Below are 22,045 nucleotides of genomic sequence, written 5' to 3' on the forward strand. Positions count from 1 at the left end.
GGCCATCCCCACAAAGCTGGGTGGACAAAACTCTTGCTATGCTGAAGCATTAAGAGTTCCTTTCACTGGAACTAAGGGGCCGAGCCCAACTCCTGAAAAACAAACCCACACCATAATCCCCCCTCCACCAAACTTCACACTTGGCACAATGCAGTTGTCAGGCAAGTACCATTCTCCAGGCAACTGCCAAACCCAGACTTGTCCATTAGATTGCCAGACGGAGAAGCATGATTGGTCACTCCAGAGAACACATCTCTGCTGCTCTAGAGTCCAGTGGCGGCGCTTTACACCACTGCATTTGACGCTTTGCATTGCGCTTGTTGATGTAAGGTTTGGATGCAGCTGCTCGGCCTTGGTAACCATGAAGCTCTCTACGCTGTTCTTGAGCTAATCTGAAGGCCACATGAAGTTTGGAGGTCTGTAGCGGTTGACTCTGCAGAAAGTTGGTGACCTTTACGCACTACGCGCCTCAGCATCCGCTGACCCCGCTCTGTCATTTTACATGGCCTACCAGTTCGTGGTTGAGTTGCTATCATTCCCAATCGCTTACATTTTATTGTAACACCACTGACAGTTGACTTTGGAATATTCAGTAGCGAGCAAATTTCATGACTGGACTTGTTGCACAGGTAGCTTAAAAAAAAAATTTTTTTTTAAAAGTAGAAAGCAGTTTTGCTATGCTTCAAACAACTCTAATAACCCTTCATAACAAGCACTGTTAAATTTTGAAAAACTACTAATCTACTTGCTGGCAGTTTTGGCTAGAACTGGGAGTAGGGGGAAAGCAGTCACTTTATGTGAGGGAGAAGAACATGAGTAACTGATGTGCACATATTGCTAACCACCTGCACCAAGTCCCAACTAACTCAATATTAATTTTAAAAACACTGATCGGCAGAAATGACCAGCAGCATTGTTTCTCTGCCAGTTTAAAGTAAAAACTGTCAGAAACACATACATGTCCATGCATCTGTTAGGACTGTGTTTTATATCTGCATATTTAATTACTCTGTAAAGTGTGAACTGTGGGAGAAAAAGTAAATGAATAACAACAAAAATTAGCAAATAATAATTATTAGTCTCAGTTAAACAGATGTACTGATCCACACAAAATCAATACCTCATACTACTAACCAGTGAAGCCATTGAAATCACAGTTCTGCCACCTGTCATCAAAGCAAAAGAGACTGTCTCCTAAATAACACATTTCAGTGGCACACTTTCTCTTATCTGCAACCACCATAAAGCTCAAATCTGCCCACCCCAGACAGTAACTTCATCTAGCTCACACTGACAAGATAAATCACGTCTGTAAATACAGAAAAAATACGCTCTGAAAATGGACGCTTTGTGTCTCCAAAATGATCCAAGGAAGGAACGTGCTGTGAATGAAAAGAAAAAAAAACAAACAAAAAAAAAAAACAACAAAACCACCACCAACACCAAGATTAAAGCATTTCGTCCTATAACGACAACAGTGCTGCAATGAGGAGGAGGCCAAAACTTTGCCCACTGCATGATGAGAAACCCAAGTGTCTGGGAAGGCACTGTGGGTGTTCCCATTTTCTTTTGTTGATAGCGGGGACAACAGACACTGCTGTGCACTGCAGAGATTCCTCGCATTTCATTATGGCGAGTCTGGCCTGCCAGTCACTCCCACTCACTGTATAGAAATCAACACCACTCTGAAGAACCAAAATCGCTTCATTCACCAGCACGTCAGGTAATTTGTCTTGACACATTTGGAAACTAAGCAGGGAAACTACAGAATATTGCACAAGCAAACAAGCATGCAGAAAATTCAGCTACACAGACATACATTCAGTATGAATAACACAAAATACATTCATGAGTATACACCCTAAATTAGAGCTGCTATAATTAAGTGATACATCAAAAAAAACTTAGCAATTAGGCAATGATTAGTCACCAATTTGCATGACTATTCATATTTTAAATACTCCTACTAGTCTCTTCTATAGAAGAGAATAGTGTAATGAACCCACCAATCTATGTACTATTTTGACAAATGTACATAGACAACTGACTATCACACCTATATGAGCTTGTTGGACATCCCATTCAAAAACCACGAGCATTAATATGTAGTTGCCAATTCTTCCCAAAGGTGTTCAGTGGGGTTGAGGTCAGGGCTTTGTGCAGGACAGGTGTTCCTCCACACCAAATTCACCCAAACTTTGTCTTTATGGAGTTTGATTTGTGCTCAGGGGCACAGTCATGCTGGAACAGCAGAGGGCCTCAGTCAAACTTCCAAAAAAGTTGGAAGCATTCAGTTGTCTATCACATCTCTGTATGTTGAAGCAATAACATTACCCATCACTGGATCTAAGCAGCCATGCCCAAACCTTTATCTTGCCCGCACCAAACTTTACTGATAGTGTTCTCTTAGCATCTGCCAAACTCGGATTCATCCATCAGACTGCCAGAGAGTGAAGCATGACGAAAGCAAAGCATGACTATAGTGTGATGTGTCCACTGCTCCACAGTGCAGCGATGAAGTGCTTTACGCCACTCCAGCTGATGCTAGGCATTGCACATCTAAGGCTTCTGTGCAGCTGCACCACCGTGTAAAACCACTTAATGAAGCTCCCGAATCACAGCTTTTGCACTGATGCTGCTTCCAGAGGCAGTTTGGAAATGTGTGTTATAACAGGGGACAGGTGATTTTTACATGCTAGTGACCGTGGTCTACCACTTCATGGCTGAGCTTCTGTTACTTCTAGATGCTTCCATTTCACAATAACAGCACTTTGACTTGACCAAGGCAGATCTAGCACAGCAGAACGTTCACAGACTGACTTATGGCAAAGGTGGCATTCTATGACAATGCAATGTTAAGCCAACAACCTTTTTAGTATGACCTATTTTATTGTCATTGTTTGTCTACAGAGACTGCATGGCTGTGTGCTTGATTTCACATACCACATTCACATAACACAATGTTGCTGAAACACCTGAACGAAATAACGGGAGGGGTGTCCACATACTTTAACCATATAGTCCATGTTCTTTTTGTCTTTTTGCATGCCATACAGAATTTAATATAGTTAAAGGCTTCTCAGTAAGGATTATTATAATTTTAATACATTATTTTTTAACAAAATGTTTTAAACAGTGTATCTAAAAACAGTGTCATTAATACTCCATTTCCTCTCATTTGCCAAGTTTTGTGGAAATCAGTGGTCAATCAAATCCCCAGCCACCCCCCCCAGCTTAGTAGCATCATGTGATGGGTGGAGATCTATGAGAGCAAAGTGGGTGATACATGTTATGCATGTCCTCATGCATGAAATGACATGATGAATGAATAAATTCTATTCCATGTTCTTTTGCTGGCAAAAATCAAATGTTGATTCTGTGAAAACTTGCACATTCCTACTTCATAGATTCTTCATTGAAGTATTTCATTTCTTTGAAATGCTACATATAGTTTGCTACTTTTGAATACATTATCATTTAGCCCTTTTTAAAAATCCCAAAGACCTGTTTATCATATATATTTTTAACACTGGAATGCGCTAGAAGTGCAAATATGCACTTCAGTTCTACAGTATGAGATGAATGTCAACAAACAGTTGAATGTTTTTCAGTTGAAACAGGGAACCATGGGGGTAGATGCTGGTTATGCAGAAATATAGTACAGGGAAAAATACTGACATAACTTGCATTGTAAAAATCACTATGATTTACTGCTTTATTACAGTCATTTGCTGATATATATTAGATGCTCTAAACTCCCTTTCAGTGATTAAATGCAGTATTTCGGTAAATGGATTTAAAAATGAGTTTTGTGCCATGCTGCTAATTACAAATTTTGACAGAAAGCCACCTCAGAATGTCTCTTAGTAGTGCTAATCAGCAGCAAAGCACCTCCCTAAAGAAGATGAATCACTGCTGGAGACAGATGGATGGTCAGAGCAATGCAGCATAACCCAGTTGCTTAGTAATGCCAGTGATACTTCAGGAATAACTGGCAGCTTGTTGTCAAGCTCAGTTTTGAGTCGTTGCTCTGTCTAGCCGTGAAAGCTGAGCGTGGAGGCGTTTGGAATTGAAGCGGGGAAGTCGTGGGAGTCTGTGGTAGACAGTTCAGTGTAGCTGAGCTGGTATATGCAGAAACCAGGACAGACACGGTGAAGCAAGAGGAGCAGGACCAGAAACCCACTGCGCTCGATTTACAGTCTGGTTTCAGGACACAGTGAGGGTGTACCGACCTTGGTGGTGGTGTCAAAACCATTAAAAATGGTTTAGATAAGCAGTCTTGAATTAAGTGAAAGATGAGGCTCACCGCAGCAGTGAATTTTTAACACTGTGACAATAAGAGGGGGGCCATAAGTGGAGGGAGACAACTTGACTACCAGTGTGAAAAAAAGAATCTGGGCTGAATTTAATTCTAGGCAGCCCAGTATCATCAACTTGAATGAAATGAATGAAAAGTATTAATAGTACCACATAGGTTGATTATCCCTACATGACCTTACACCATACCCTGTGACATGGAGTCCATTATTTTTACTGCCATTTAACTCAGGGTGCCCTCATAACAGCTTCAGCATAACTGCACTAATATTACCATTATTATTACTATTATTATAATTACACTTTATTAAAAAAAGTTTTCAAGATGCGTTATTCATAATTCAACACAAACATGCTGTTGCATAATGCCCCTGATGTTAAAACCTAATGACACTCAACTGCACCACTTCATTTTGCTTTTTTGCATTAGGTTTTTAATATCAGTTCAACACTTAACTGACGACTGATGGATGGATGTCAATCAATATCGCACAGGCCTAGTGTCCCATGCAAGTTGTTATAACAATACATGAACCTCTTTCTGCAGGCCCCTCTAGTGGTCTATCCACCAGCATAATGGAAACAGAGTTGATAACTTATTTGATTAGATAAACAAAGTATCCTTCTATGTAATTCTGTTATCAGGTTAACTAAGTTTGTTGGCACTACTGGCTCTCTGCGTTGGCTCTCATGCGTTAAGCTGCTAGCAAGCAGTGAGGGGTGAAATGGGAGGGGTGAGGACCTCTTTACAAAGACAACAAGTAGCGCTGCAGTAGAGAACAGCAGATTTTGATCCATCAGAAAGTTACTTCTGTACAGCTGTAAGTACAGTACATTTAATGGTTTTGGTCCCTGCTCCTCATCTGTCTTTTAGCACACTGAAACAAACCAAGCTGTGATGTACATGGGCAGGACAAAACGGTCTCGCTACAAGCCGTTTTACAAAGAGAATGTAGAGACTAAAAAAAAATAAAAATAAAAAAATTAACAATTAAACTTTGCAATTTTATTCAGTTTTCATTTTCACTACCATTAAAACTTTTAAATTTTGCTTTTTAAATGCTTTTTTAAAAAAGCATTTGTTAATTCAATAAATTCTATTAAAAAAACAAACCAAAAAAAAACAAAACACAAAAAAAAAAACACAAATATGCACTTTAATTAATAGCAGTAATATATCCAGCATCACTGTCTGCATATAACCATCATGGTTCTCATAGCAACCCAACAAAAGACAACTCTGCACACTCTGTCCAATTCTCTTTGTGAGGCAAAAATAAACCATGTGCAAACAAAAATGAAAGAAGGATCCATTTTCCCCCTCAGTCGCAAGTGCAAATTGACTTCTCATAATCTTTCCTACCAGGGGATGAAGGGTGAAAGTTTCTTACAGTATTTGTTTCAGGAGGCTCTCTACGTGGGAGAATTGTATTAAAATGATCAAACCATAGCAACTGGCACTGGCTGGTTGTCACTCACGTCACTCATGCTCAAAGGTGGCAGTTACAATGCGTTTCCATCCATTCATCACACAGTCAGAGTACAGCACAAACTGAGGGGGCGGAAGGAACATCTGGTACACAAGTGGTTAAAAGCACCGCTTTTTCTAAACTTCGCCATAATCACCCCCCAACCCCCACCCCCTGCCAAACATACACAGGCACAAAGAACAGCATGCCTGTCAACGGTCACCATATAAACACAAACAAATGCACATTAAGATGGTATTTTCTTCACACTATGCACATGCATATATTAAAAATTTAATTGCACTAAAAAAATTTAAATACAACAAGCGTCCCAGTCTCTATCCTCAGTGCCTTACTGCAATGCAGCACTGAAGAGATCTGCCTAAAGAGATCTACAAGGGAAAACTGAGCCACATTTAACACCAGCGCTTGGATGACAACCTTTCGATTCCATGGCAGTCGTCCAGGGAAAGAGTGAATGCACCCTGAAATCAAACCAGCACCCCAGGAGTGCACAGTTACAGGATGGAAAAGGCAAGACAGAGAGAGAGAGTGAGCCAAGCTCAGCAGCTCACTCTTTCTAATGGAGCAAAAGGTGGAAAAGCACAGGAGGGGTGCCAGCGCACCTGCTGCTGTGGGAGCTCCCATCCATACGCCTTCAACTGAACATCCCTTTACCCTTCTGCTCCAGCTACCGCTCACTGGCTATCATATTCGCCACTCAATCGTTAATAAAGTTTCAAAGATTGAGCTACATGTGTTGTCTTTAGTGAAGACAAAAAAACCCCCCACTAAATTAGCTTTAATGCTGGACAGGATGGAACTAACCAATTTCAGTGCAAAATAATGTCAGTACACAATTAATCAAACAAAGTTGTTTTGGTGCAAAACAAAATTGTTGATACAAAATGAATCAAGCAAAGCTGCATTAATACCAAATGAATGATGGTACAAAATTAAAGAAAATTTCTTCAGTGCAAAATGAATCAGACAAATGTTTTCTGACGAAATTAATCTTTTCAATACAATATGTATCAAAACTTTTTCCAGTGCAAAATTAGTCATGTTAGTGCTATTTTTTGAGCAGAAACTGAATCATGTTGTTGCAAATATGAAACACTTTTCACGCAAAATGAACCAAAACTCTGCCTTAACCCCCTCCACTTTCCCCCTCGGCACCCCTCTATTATAGGGGGTCTTATTCCCTGCACGTTTCCAAACCCAACCTCACGTCTTCTGCTCCCTGAAGAACATTCAGCACAGTGGAGTGAATAAAGACCCCTTTTGTCAGTAACAGCTGCTAGACTGCATAAGAAACAGCCCAAGAAAGCAATAACCCAGACTCAGGGTCCTCACTACCAAACCACGAGTGTGCAACTCACCAAAACATTGCTTTGATTGAGTGATGGACACACACATGTACACAAACTGAGCCAAGGAGCTGCGGAGGCATTTGCTCACCTGCAGGACGCACGGATGCCCATGAGAGACGGCAGAGGTGGCTGGGGCTCACAGGTGAGAGCCAGAGCCATGAACCAGCGGCAGCAGCACGGCTGCTCAACCTTCAACTGCACACATACATGCAGTGTTGAAGACACACACACACACTCACTCAAAATCTCTCCGTGTCCCTCATACACGTTCTCCCTCTCTCAAACATTAACTCTCTCATAGGCACATTCCCTCCCTCTCTCTCTCTAATGCAAACACAATGTCTCTCACCCTCTCTCTCTCAAACCACATTCTCTCTCTCTCTCCCCCCCATTTGTCACACCATCCCTCAGCCCCCCTCCGTCTGCTGCCGTCAGCACCAACAGCCCGCCCCCTTCCCTCCCAGCCCTGTATTCTGATTGGTTATAACCGACTAGCACTGCATTGCAGGTAAAGAAAAAAAAAAAAAAAAAAAAAACGCCTCCTCAAATCCTCCTTCATAACAACACAGGCTCACTCTGCTGGACCTCTCCATCTCCCTCTTCTAGTTTTCTCCTTCTTCATGCATCTTTTCTTTCCCTTTTTCTCTCTTCCTTCCCATCAACTTTCACACTCCCTCTCCATCTCTCTCTCTCACACACACACACACACCTGCAGGCAGGGGCAGCAGATACTGCGTTCTGGTTTGCTGGGGAAAAAAAGGAATCAGACACACTCACTCATCAGATCTGTGTCCCCTTCCCCCCCAACCTAATCTTCTTCCAACGAGCCTCTTCACAGCCTCTTAGTGCTGATAGGTTGTGATCACTGAGGCCCCCCATTGGACAGAGGCAGCCAGCACAAGACAGTTACTCAACTTCCACACGAATATCTCCTGAGAACCCCCCCCCCCCCCCCACGAGAGTCAGCAGAAGCTGATGAAGGGATTCAGCAGTTAGAAAACATAAGCACTGAGCAAATGCTCGGCTTACGGAAGGAGAGCGTGGTCTCTTTGCCAAACATCCACACTGGACTAAATTTAACCCAAGAACAAAAGACAGTTTAATCCGACTAACAGCAGCGCTTAAGAAAATCAAATTTCCTCATGTCAATAAAACAGTAAAATATAGTCTTTTATAGTCAATAAAACAATTTTAAAAAAGTCTCATCATACTGTATTCAGGGGTAGACCACCACATTTGAATAGAAACACTTTAAACCAATATTTCAGTCTGCAGACAAACTCTTTTTAATGACTTCATGAAATTCTGCTAAAGTCACCCTGCCTATTTTGTTGTAGGGAAAACACTAACTGTTTAATAATTTACTATGGTATCTGAATCATATAAGCATCATATCAGCATCAGTAATGCAAAACCCATAGCGGTGAGTGCAAATGTCCTTCATGATGAGAAACTTGATCTCGGCCAACAACGAGCTAACTTCATAGCAGCGCTTGAAAACCTCCTTCAGACTGAGCAACTTTTTCTCAGCTGGCAATGAGCTAACCTCTGTAACGCTTGATAATCTTCAACCAACCATTTTTCCCTCAGAAAACATGACCTTGGGGAAACTTTCTTTCAACTGACAACAAACTAAACTCTGTATTAGCAGAGAGTAAAAATCTCCTTTGGATCAAGTAACTTCCGCTCAGCCAACCACGAGCCAATTCCATAGGAGAGAATGAAAATGTCCTTCAGACTGAAAAAATCTCGCAGCCAACAAAGAGCTAAATTGATCTTCGTAGCGATTATTTAAATAAATAAATAAATAAATAAATAAATAACTTTCTTGCCAATATAGGAACTACTGTGTGTTCGCTCACTGTTGCCCTCACAACTGTTTGTGTACAACAACCATGTCCTCTTTCTACATTTAATTGCCATTGGCCCATAACTCCCATATCATGCATTCTTAATACTATTATGTATGAAGCATAGTCAAAAACAGTAATAAATTAGACCCATCAGTAAGCGTCAAATTTGTCTGTACTTTGGTCCATTTATACTGATAACAGTATATCACAGTGTCAGAGACCAATAAATAAGTCTGTGAGTCTTAACAACTCGATATGGTTTGGGGCAAGTGTATGATGACAGACTCAGTTTCCACAATGCTAATTGACTATAATAAGCCTCAATTACTTTTAACTTGATTAGCTTCTCAGCTCTAGTGCAGAATTAAAGAGGCAATCAGACACCAAACATATTTTGCTTTGGGGGAAACCGAACTATTTCACTTTTCCTTTAAGATATACCATCAAAGAACACTAACAATGGAATGTAACCTGTCTGCTTCTCTGTTGGTCATGAAGGCTGACGCTCAAAACGTACAGCATCAACTACGCAGCTCTACATGTAAAGCATAAGGCACTATGATCTTCCCACTTAAGTGCTCAATGGGATTCAGTACTGTGAAGAAAGCATGAAATCTGGCCCCTAGTGCTCCCTACACCCACTTCTGCTGGAGCTGCACTCCAAGAATAACCCTCACGTGTGTTGGAGCACATCTGTGAAGAGATCATCAGTTAGCGGACGCTTGCCTGAGAATCAAAGAGGGCAATAACAAAAACAGCGTGGAGAGCAAGTGCTTTTATTCTCTCTTTACATACTATACAGAAAAAGAGATAAAGGGATGTAGCGAGATGAGGACAATCAGCATTTTCAACCAGCACATCATTCCATTGTAGGAATACTAGCTCTGTGATATTGTTTACATGAAATAAACATCAAACTGTCAGCTGTTGCCACGGTAACATTGTTAACCGTTAGCAAGCACAGGCCTCGGTGAACTGTACAAAAAAATTAAAGTTTAGAGAGATCTGAGTACTGAAATCCAACCCGACAGCATATCCTAAACTACACATCACATCGCTCTACCTTTGAACTCCAATCTGAACAATTTGCCCTGCACTGCCACAGACCTTTACTTTCATTTTGTGGCAGGATGAGTTTTTAGAGAAAAAAAAACAAAAAAAAAAAGACCCACCCCTCTGTCTGACAGGGGGGTTTGGGGTTGGCACTGTGGAAATGAACGCACTTATGAATGCTGTCTCAGCACCCTGCAGTACAGGCCTGTGTGTAGTAAATATAGTGTCTGCGTTGTCATGCAATCTGTGCCACTGAAAACAGCATAAAAGGGAGAAAGAGAGGGCAAGAGAGAGGAGTTATCAGTTTCTGCTAATCCGTGGACATGATAGGAACGCAACGTTGTGTGTGTGCGCGTGCGTGTGTGTATAAAGTGCACACTGCATGTGATACGCACCTTTTCCTTCATAGGAGTACAATAATCATTACATATTAGCATACATTAGTACACATTAGTATTACAACAACATTGTGGGTATGAAAGGGTGTGTAGTTGTGAAAGTGTTAACACAGATTGAGTGTATATTTACAGAATATTTGCACTACAACACCAAAATTGGACATCTGAGTAAGGTTTTATGAACTGATAGTTCACTAAATGTGTAATTTGGATTATTTGGTTCCTGAGAAGCAGAAAATACAACCAACTTCTAAGACTGAACTTTGAAGGTGCTTAGAAGAAAACATGGACAAACATCCTTCAGATGAATACTGAAATATCTGGTATTTTATTTAGTTGCTGAGGTATAACTTTGTATAACTGTAGTTAAAATGTATGTTTTCTCTATTTTTTTCTTATGCTGAAATGAATAACTTGCAATCATTAACTAATCACTTTTTGGTGATTAGTTTTGGTGAGTTGGCCAAAGTGCACCAAACATTTTATTGATTAATCAGAATGGCGGTGCTTTGTTGCTTCCAGGTTTACCTCATTAAGAGCCAAAAACGACCCCCCCTCCACACCAAGGTAGGTATGAAAGTACTGCCTCTAGACAAAGTATTAATATAATCTTAATCATCTCTAAGATTTTAATCAGGTCACATTTTTAAACATGATTGAGTTTTCCATCTTCTGCCTTTTTGCTGCCTATGAGTCTTCACAACATGCAAGAGAAAGTACACAACCTGGCCATGTCACCACAGAGGCTGCCAGCCAGGGTGTGACAATGGTATCAACAATAAACAAGAGAACTCTAACTACTGGCAAAGCAAGTAGACTTTTCATGCTGATCCTGAACAGAATGTCGATCATTACTGAAACATCAAAAAGTGTTCAGATATTCAGTCATTTTAATTTTAAAACGGCCATGGTACATTAAAAACTCAATTTCAAGCTCCGGTTCTGGAATAATTCTTGCTAATCAAAAAACATCTCCCACAGATGAATTCTCATCACTGAAGATGTGTTTATAATTGTGGTTCAGCTCCTTTGTGCCAGACCCAAGCAGAAAATGACACACTCAAACTTTGTGGTTTGGTTAGTGTTCAAACCTACATATCTGATATTGAACCCAGAGATTTAAAGAAAAGATATGGGCAAAAAGTCACAACTGACTGAATGTCAGAAATTTGTTGAATGCAGATATGAAGGAGGTTTGAAGAGATGACTGTCCATTCTGTATTTGGTCCATTTAAACCCAGAAGATCCAGGCTTATCAGTAGCTTGGCACTAGCAATTGTATTCTCTAAGTAAAGGTGCTATCCCCTTGTGGGTCCAACCTTAGTGACCGCATTTGTACTCTGAAAGATGCATTTTAAAAAAGAGCCCTCCTTGTTTTTGTGGCTCTTTATCTTAATACTTTCAGACACAGACATTGGTTGCATTTGCTACATGGTGCCACACCCTGTCCAAGTTTGCGCTCAATATTTGCACAGTACACAAGTACATGTTCTCAACATCCAGTTTTATGGAGGCATTATCCTGTGCTGGCATGCTCATGTAAGCATTGTATGCCTTCATTTGCACTGAGACACTTTCAGAAATGCTTTGCTGGACAGTGATATTTCTGACAACAAAAGGGGAGAAAGATGCATTTCCAAAAATATTTAAATGCGCGTGTATGATCTAGTAGCTTCACCCAACTTATTCTGAAATGGGGCAGCGGAGCAACTGCAGAGTGTGCACTTCTGAAGCAACTCCCTATGGCCTCGTTTGTTGTGTTAGAGCCAGCACTGAGCTATCTGCAGTCATCCACAGCTCAGCACTGCAGCTGAGGAGGAAGGCACTTATATAACACAAGCCCTCTCTCTCTCCCTCTGAGAGGCAAAAACAAAGCCAAGCGCAGTCAAACAATGCAAAGAGCTACTGATGATTCCAATACTGCACTGGAAGAATCAAAAGTGAGTGCACAAAACTCATTAAAAAAAAGTGTCCCAAGTACTACTTATGCAGGACATGCAGCTAACGACAAGTCAGCAAATTCAAGTTGCTGAGACAATCAATGAAAGTCTCACAAGCTGGGCATACACAGCCCTATACCTCAGAACCTGAGATTGAATATACTGAGCCAGCACCTTGGCAGCCAGCGTCTGGCACCTAATTAAAAATAAATCGGCCCATCAATAAGTCAGCAGCACTGTCCCATTGCTGCAGCATCACAATCATCAGCTCCATAAATGTAACACACAAACATACTCGCACAAAATGAGCCACTCACTTGCACCTAAGGCCACTGGCCAGCTTCACCACAGCCGTGTTGAGCGAGACGATCCAGTCCAGGAGCCACATTGTGGGCGATGAAAGAGAAGGACAGGATGGGGCAGCCAGAGCCAGACTTGGGGACGGTGTTGAGGTTCAACCTCTCCCTTATCTCTTCTGTTTCTCTCTTTCTGTGTGTCTGTGTGCGTGCGAGGCTTCCTGCCCGCTCACTTGCCGCTTCGGCACTACTGAGCACTACTGATGCAGAAAATGAGGAGATGAAGGCTTGGGGAGGGGAGGAGGAGGAGACCGCTCAGAGGTTTGGGGCAGTAGAGGGAGGCGATGGGTGGAAGAGAGAGAAACCTCTTCTGCCCAGCAGAGAGGCACACTTACTAGAAATGCACTAATCAAACTTTTCTCTCCTGATAAAGAAATCGGGCAATACCAAGTCCAACAATGCAATAGCAGCAGTGATCAAGAAGATCACCCACAGGGCCAATCAAGGCATATTTTAATGGAGCAGGTATCTGTTATATTAAGCCTGATCCAATTCCAGATTTGATTCTTGTTTTGTCGCATTCTATTTATGCCACTATTGAACAGATGTTTTAAAAAAACATCCACCACATGAAGCAATGAGACACACATCCAAAAACAAAAATGCCTGCACTGTAAAAATATTTATTAATAAGTCAAAAATGAAAACTTCATATTCCCAATCATGGGGTTTTGACAATGTTTGAACTAGATACCTTTATCTAAATGCTAACTCGTAAAAGTCAGCATACGGTTATTACGCAGGATGCATAAATATGGGAATTGTGGGCCAATGCCGATATGCAATATTTTTCAATTTGAGTATCTTCAGATGCTGATACATAAACATTTTTATAACTCGGAAATAAGAGAAAAAAAAAAAAAAACAATAAATGCTTCTCTTTTATAACACCTGACCTTCCTGAAACCCAAGATTGTTATAATTTCAACAAGAGACATACAAGTCATTAAACAAAACATAATTGAAAAGATGGTTCTTCTGGGATTCTTTAGTAAACCAATGGTTGTCTCTAGAATGATAGGCTCTATATAGAACCAGTTGCATGCTTAAATGTTTCTCTGAATGGTGAAATGTTTCTTTAGATTGACTGAGAATGTGTTGTATTTGGTTCTATACAGGATCTTTTCGAAAATGGTTCTATATAGCACAAAAAACGGTTCTGTTATGGTTATGATGTCTTACAACCAAAAAAAATTACGATTTTGAAAAAGGTCTATGTTTGTAACAATTTTTCAATTCACGCCAATCCAGGAACTCAATCTGTTTTTCAGCTGTGATTTTAAGCTGTTAAATGAGCTCTTCTCTGACTGGCTGCGCCGTGTTGTGCCGCACTCAAAACAGAAGTGTAACTTCTGGTTGGTTAGTGTAGTGGTTAACACCTCTGCCTTCTACTCTGCAGACTGGGGTTTAATCCCCGACCAGGGCAAGCACCCTACACTATACCAATAAGGGTCCTTGGTTAAGACTCCTAACACCACCTTGGCCTACCTGTGTAAAATGATCAAATTGTAAGTCGCTCTGGTTAAGAGCGTCAGCAAAATGCCACAAATGTAAATGTAAACTTCTTTTTTGCCTTTTTACTGCAGGCTTTATAACTTCAGTGTGATTAGGTGTTTGTGATTTTAGTGAAAAAACATTGCACGTTTAAAAATATTTCAATTCTCTGAATAAACACTGACATTTTCTCTATTAGATGGAATTTTCTTTGTAATTTCCCAACCCAATTAAAATCACAGTAACGGTCAGATGATCAAACTCTATTCTGATGAATAAAAATACTTCAGACTTACTTCAGTTGTTAAAGGAGTGTGTTTAGTGCGTTTACACTGATATAGTTAAATAAGTTCAAAAAGTTAAAAAAGTTCAGTAGCTTGAACTGATATACTGTGAACCTCAAATACGGTTGCCTCCTCCTTCAAATGATAATCCTGCATTTGCAAAAGACCCTGGTAAAACAGACCAATTACAAAATCCTAAGCTCTTATGTAAAAGTCTTGACTCAATAATATTTACGTCCACAAAACTTGCATAGACAAGCCCACATTCTAGCACAGGAAACAATTACAACAAAGCAACAAGAATGAATATGGAGGCTGTGTGTAGAAAATGTACTGTTCCAGGCTGTGAAGGGGATGTCAGCACTTTTCATACCCTTCCTAAGGAACTTAACTGTCAACAGGCGTAGTCGATATTCATCATTAAACTAGGCTATGCGGCAGCTTCTTAAAAGAATGTTCCGTTCCACCTTAAATGTTACGGATTGTACAGGCACTAAGAATGTTGCTGCATCATCATTTAAAGTGGAAGGGAAAAGTTCACAAAACAAGCCAACTTTGGCTTCCAAGTCTTTAACTACATGCCAGACAATTTAATTATTAGGCTACGCAGCAGGTAAAAGTGGCCCGAATCTGATTCTCTCTCTTTTTTTTTTTTTTGCTGTTCACATTATCTTATCAATGTGATCTGTATGTGACATCAGCCTGAACAGCCTGTCACGCCCGGAGCTTTCAGTTTCGTCTTCGCCAGCATCACCGGAGCGATTATAAAGATCCAATGGTGGACAGCTGGACTCATCACCCACAATGTGTTTGAGTTTGCCATAAAAAGGGCATGTTATTCAGCCACAGCCACTTCTTTGGTTCGTGTCCTCAAATTCTTTAAACATTCAGCCTTGGGCTCATCTGGCCGCTTCATTCAAAACATCTTTAAACACGGAGCAACTGCAAAGAGTTTCTTCTATTTTTTGGTACAGAAACATCAGCCTAAATATCTCAGCAGCGCAAAATTATGACGAATGTTAAAAAGTTGCATGAGTCACACTGCCACAGATCGGATACGGATTGGATTTCAGTACCACATATGAAAGCGTCTCAAATCAGAATTCAAAATGTCAGAGTCAGTGCATGTTTTGCCGTTCACACAGCCACACAAATGACAAATCTGTGTCATATGAGGAAGAAGATCGGATTTGAGCCACTTAACTGCTGTGTAAACGTAGCCTTAGCTTGCTCTGTACATTTCACTCGGGACAGTGTCTCAAATCCTGGACAATATTGAGCAGGCTTCGCTCAGCACTGTACACTGAAAAGACAGCAGGGCATTTCCATCAATTATTAGCAACACAACCCCAAGAGCAACCTGTACGTAGCAGCCAAGCCATGTGATTTCATCTCCTTTTTGAAGGTTGAAGCCAGATCATCTTAAATTGAAAGTTTCATAGTGAGCCAAGAATGTTAACTAATTGTGTTCTAGCTGACAGTGAAAGCAGGTAGCTAGCATAGGTAACGATAGCTACTAGGAAGCTCCAAGTAATTGGCATAGCTAACTAAATACTACAACGACCTAGCTTTGTACAGAGATTCATTTTACGTTCCTGCCTGTGTCTATTTCGACATGTTGCTTCTGTGTGAGCCATCGTAGTGCCTCACTGTAAATCAGCAAATCAGAGCAGAGCTGATGATTTAAAATTCAATATACTATGACATATACTGAAACTGTAGATCTGTAATCGCGATTATAGCATGATATAAATGTTTGCCCATACCACCCACTACTACCCAGAAACGTGTCAGGGTTTAAAGATAATTAGGCTTTGCCATTATACTTTTACTGAACTGCAATTAGTAGTTTTGGGGGCATTCGACTGTGATATTACTTTCCAAATATGAATTCATGTACAGACATAATTAGAACAGTCTTTAAGTAGATGGGCAGAAATCTAGGCATTGTACCCAATACATTTCCTTTTTCCCCCACTTTCTGACCACAGTGAAGCAGTCTGTTGAACAGTGTTGCACTTGTCCTTAGCAAGCTTGAAAAAAACTGAAATTTAGGAAAGTGAACTTGCGTCAGACATGGCCTGCAAAGCACTGAAGAGACAACGAGAGAAGCATGCTAGCCTCAGCGTCTGCCATACAGCAGCCTTACATAACAGCCCTCCTCAGGGCCGCAGGCTCAGCCGTCCAGCCTCCAAAAGGGAAACAAGAGGAACAAGCAAACACACACAGACGCTCCCAGAGGTGTGTGAGCAGCACTTCGGCTTCACTGATCATCAGCCAAGCCCTGCATCCCAATTTCTGCCTCTATTTTGGGCTGTCCGACTCAAAGAACTGCTGTGACCCCGAATGTACCTCTACTTAAAACTCTGCCGGATATTCAAAACACCGCATAGCATTTTTAGCTGATACAAATGACATGTAATGTAGCATTATTGTTGACATTAACATTTAATATCAAAAAATATGAGTAAGATTACATCTGACTGGGCAGATTTTATGACGTACAATAATAAGTGTAATCACTTTCTGTTCTCTGTTCTATGTGGGCTTGTTGGCTTTATTTTTGTCTGTTTCTTTGTGGGGTTTTTTGATATTACAGCAATAAATCATGAGACTATGATACAGTGGTTGTACACAAACAGTGAAATTGTTAAAGCAGCAATGAGTGGCTTACTGTTTGAACAAAACAGAGAAACCTATGAGTGCAGTCAAATGTGAATTCCAAGTAATTTATAGTGACTTTTAATATGCCCGTGTCATTTTAAAACTAAAACTGAATTATCTGTTTTAAATTTGTTCAGATGGCAGCACTCATTTACAGCGTTCTCACTTACAGCGTTCTCACTTGCTCTAACAAAGCAATAGCACTAGCGTTTGTTTAAATCAAACCAAACCTGCCAAGTCTGAACACACTCTTACATAACATGTACTAATTAATAATAAAAACAAGAACCTGTGTGAACATTGACATCATTTCTTTTAAATCAAATAACAGACTAAAACATCAAGCCTTGCATGCCCCTTTACTGAACTGTTTCATAGAAAGAAATGGGGCAAAAGAAAACTGAAGCACACCCTGTGATGAGAGTTGATTTCGTAACCCTGCTACGCGAGGGAAGATTAACAGAGCGTGTGTATGCATGAGCGTGTGTGTGGCATAGTGAAGACAAGGTACTGAGCGGCTAATCGAGCTGACAGTTCCATTGATAATTGGCAGGGCTTTGGTGGGCGCTCTGTAGGGCCATGCAGTACTGCAACACACACTCTCCAAATCCACACATCACAACAGATGCACTATATTGCCAAAATTATCAGGACACTTCTTCCAATTAGTGAATTCAGCTTTTTAAAGGTCTTCAGTTGTGCACACAACATAAACAGTGGGAGAAATAAGTACTAATCATCTAAGATGGGTGAATGTAAACAAATTCCCACAGCAATGTTCAAACATCTAGTTTAAAGTCTTCACAGAAAAACAGAGGTTAATACTGCAACAAAACAGGACAAACTACCCAATGATTTCAGAAGAAATGTTAGATGAGCAACTGCCTTTTGGACATACAGTTTGTCTTTCATTTAGTTCAGGCAAGAGCAAGTAGTAGCTATATGTCTATCCTCACATAAAAAAATATGATTATAAAACAGCTTCCAGCCTACATGTGCTTGTATTCCAACACAACCTGGGCCATGGAAATGTGTTTTGGAAATGGCAGTAAAATTGTTAAAGATGCCTTTTAGTTGACATTCACATTCAAAATGACAGTCATCCCCACAAAATGAATAAATGTTATAAAACCTGACCCTAGCATACAACAAATGTATTGTAACTACCACTTAGCGCAGTGTTTCCCTTACCATTAAACAGGCCAGGCGACTTCCGGATGATGGCGGTGCTATAGTAGACGTATGTCAACACTGCTCCCGCGGGTTGTGTTCAGTTTTACTAAAATTAAGCATCCTTTCTTTTTTTTTTTACTCGACACCGTACAGGAGTTTAGTTACGGTAGTGTATCAGACTACACAATGTCACATAATCTCAGGGAGAAAACAACTTCGAAGACTACTTCGGCAACTCGACCCCCCGCCATTGAACGCATGTTCTCAGCTAAAGCTGCTACACCGGAGGAGGCTAACGCTAAGTTGGCTATGGAGAAACGTCTCTCACCTGTGGAGAGTCCGGAGAGTTCCCGGTTGGCCACTGCTTCAGAGGTAGAACGAGCTGCTGACACCGACACTTCGCCCCCAACCACGCAAACACACTGAGCAAGGCCTTACAACCTATTCAGGAATCACTGGACTCCATTAAACAGACTCTGGTCTCGCACGCAGGTAGCATTAAAGCCTTAGAGGACGCCGCATCTGACCACAGTGATAGAATTGTCACACTGGAAATTCCTGAAAAACTAGAGGGGGACAATGCCGTGAATTTCATGACTGATCTCCTCTTTGAAGAGGAGGCTGGTTTTTGATGCTCCAGAAGCGGCTCAGGCTTTCTTTAACAAACATTGATGAGGACTACGTTTGGGTTTGCTGAGTGCTGAGGTATGGTAAGAATACCTGTTGATCTACCTGGTTCAAGGTCTTGCACTACTGTCAGGATGCACGAGCAGGAGTTTAAACAAACTCCAACTAGTCTAAAACGCCGCAGCCAGGGTCCTCACTAAAACTAGAAAATTTGAGCATATTAGTCCAGTGCTATCATCACTTCATTGGCTACCTATTAAATTCCGTATTGGTTATAAAATCCTTTTATTGACTTATAAAGCCCTACATGGTCTTGCTCCTGAGTACCTGCAAGACCTTATTTCTCATTATGAGCCATCACGACTACTCAGATCACAGAGTGCTGGCTTATTAATAGTCCCCAGAATTCAGAAGGTTTCAGCTGGGGGAAGAGCTTTTTCTTATAAAGCCCCCAAACTCTGGAATGATCTTCCAGAAAATGTTTGGGACTCAGACACAGTCTCAATCTTTAAGACTAGGCTGAAAACTCACTTGTTCAGTTTAGCTTTTGGTAGCTAATGTTCCCCGTTAGATAAAGGCAGCAGATCCAGGGGTCCATGGACACAGAATTATAGCAAACTGAGACGCTGGTGCTGTCGTCCCGCTGCTCACACGCGGTCACTCAGGTTTGTGGACGGTGGAGCGGAGGGATGCCAAACTGTTTCAGAGTGCTGCCGTGTCTGTGTGTCCTTCTGGTTCTCTCCTTTTAGCTAAGCTGTCATAGTCAGATCTGCTGGAGTCGTTAGTCACACTCTGTAAATGTTTACATTCCCTGTTTTATGTACAAACGGATAGAATAAAACTAATTCCATCTACCTGCTTTCTTTCCGAGTATACAATCGCCCACATTTCTGGCCGGACACTGAAGGACGACTGACTGCTGAGCCCTCCTGCTACCCACTTCAGACCAGCTGCCCACGCCTCAGCTACCACCACCTACCTTGGACGAGCTGCCCACCCCACGCTGATATTCTCATAGACTCCTAGTTATTCCTAATACCAATATTACTGCTATTAATATTAGTAGTATAATCACTTGTAGGTAGTTTGACCAGAGGAGGATGGGTCCCCCCTGGTGAGCCTGGTTCCTCCCAAGGTTTCTTCCTCAGTTCTGAGGGAGTTTTTCCTTGCGACTGTTGCCCCTGGCTTGCCCACCAGGGGGTTTCTGTACATTCTTAAAGTCCTGTTGAAACTTTGTCTTTTCCGAAATTCTGTAAAGCTGATTTGTGACAACATCCGTTGTAAAAAGCGCTAAACAAATAAATTTGATTTGATTTGTATAAGATTACAATACAAATACTCATATGCAGCAATGTTTGTAATTTTATCTCCTTGTTGTGGAGGGCTTGTCGGATGTTAGTGTACAAACTGTCGATGGCTCATTTTTGCCCATCCTGTATAACAAAATTTGATTATAAATGTGTGCACTCTGCACTGTTTACAAATATATGATCACCTTATTATGGAGGGCCAGCTAGGTGTAGAGTGGCAGTAAAGATACCAGGTGACTGCAGTATCTGAATTGCTCAGGTGTATATAAACGTGACTTTCTTCTCATCATAAAGGTTTGCTTAAAGGTTTTGGAATGTTTACACAGGTTTGTGCACAGCGCTGTGGGGAGCAGTGCGTGTAAGTTAGGGGTATAGATAGAGGGGTTTGGCCCGTACCACGAAAAGTCGTTCAGGATGGTTGTTTGGGAAGTGGGTGGTACGTGGGTGTTTGGGATTTGGTTTCTTGTTGTGGGGGTTCTCATGTGGGGTGTTTTTTTTTTTTTTCTTCTTCTTCTTTTTTTTTTTTTTCTCTTTTCCCTCTCTTCCTTCTCTGCTGAAATAATACTATCTTCTGATGAGCCAGAATCTAGGACAAGGGGTTAGGTTTCTTTCATGGAGTGTAAAGGGACTGCAGTCCCCTCTTAAAAATACTCTCTCACCTTAAACAATTAAATGCGGACATTATCTATTTACAAGAAACTCATCTGTCCAAAGCAGAGCACACCAAGTTATGTAAGGGGTGGATCAGTCATGTTTTTCATTCCAATTATAATTCTCGATCAAGGGAGTTTGCCATTTTATTTCATAAGAGGGTTCTGTTTAAGCCTTTGAAAATTATATCAGACCAAAACGGTAGATACATTGTTATTTCGGGCCTCTTCTTTCAAACTCCTGTCTTATTGGTGAATGTTTACGCTCAGAACTGGGATGATGCTGAGTTTATGACTGGGCTTTTCTCTAATCTTCCTGACCTAAGTACACACAAAATGATCTTTGGTGGCGACCTCAATTGTATTATAGACCCAATGCTGGATCGATCTGGAGCCAAATGTACCCCCTATTCTAAGATGGCCCATTCTTTATCTCAGTTTATGGAGGACAATGGTTGTATTGACCACTGGAGAATTAGGAACCCTTCAGCCAAATCATTCTCTTTCTTTTCACACCCTCACCAATCTTTCTCTCGCATTGATTACTCTTTTACTGATCAGCAATTTCTAGACTCCATTAAAAATATTGAATATTTACCTATTGTAATCTCGGATCATGGGCCAGTACAAATGGTCATTAGGTTTTCTTTATATGAGAAAGGGAGGGCCCCATGGCGGTTTAGCGCTCTACTTTTGTCAACTGAATAATTTTGCACTAAAATCTCTAACACTCTTGATTTTTTCTTGGGTACCAACAAATCTGATTCAATATCTAATGCTATCTTGTGGGAATCACTCAAGGCGGTTTTAAGGGGGGAAATTATTTCATATTCGACATTCAAGAGAAAGACCAGACTAAAACAGCTGGGGGACCTGTCTATATACATAGCGGCTCTAGATAAGAAAATTGCTCTAAATCCCTCCACAGCTCTATACAAACAACACCTCAATCTCCAGTCAGAGTATAATTTGCTTTCCACCAAAGAAGCAGAAGCTCTTATCCTGCGGTCTAAGGGACATCTTTATGAATATGGAGACAAAAACAGCCACTTGTTAGCTCACCAACTTAGAAGACAGGCAGCAT

The 22,045-nt window shown here is 41.0% G+C and overlaps 1 protein-coding gene across 4 annotated transcripts in view; it reads right to left on the bottom strand.

Moving 5' to 3' along the window:
• srpk1b (SRSF protein kinase 1b) overlaps positions 1 to 22,045 on the bottom strand; it is a 62,216-nt gene that overhangs the window by 33,733 nt on the left and 6,438 nt on the right. For 2 of the 4 annotated variants that reach the window (XM_017712829.2, XM_017712802.2), the window contains exon 1: positions 12,721 to 12,958. The exons of 1 other annotated variant lie outside the window; for it this stretch is intronic. In XM_017712829.2, coding sequence (XP_017568318.1) covers positions 12,721 to 12,791 — 71 coding nt within the window. In that variant the 5' untranslated portion in view covers positions 12,792 to 12,958. Of the gene's footprint in view, positions 1 to 7,247; positions 7,440 to 12,720; positions 12,959 to 22,045 lie in introns of those variants that run through there. One more of the 4 variants, XM_017712811.2, reaches the window with a different exon arrangement.

Source organism: Pygocentrus nattereri, chromosome 21, assembly GCF_015220715.1.
Source record: "Pygocentrus nattereri isolate fPygNat1 chromosome 21, fPygNat1.pri, whole genome shotgun sequence".
NCBI lineage: Eukaryota > Metazoa > Chordata > Actinopteri > Characiformes > Serrasalmidae > Pygocentrus > Pygocentrus nattereri.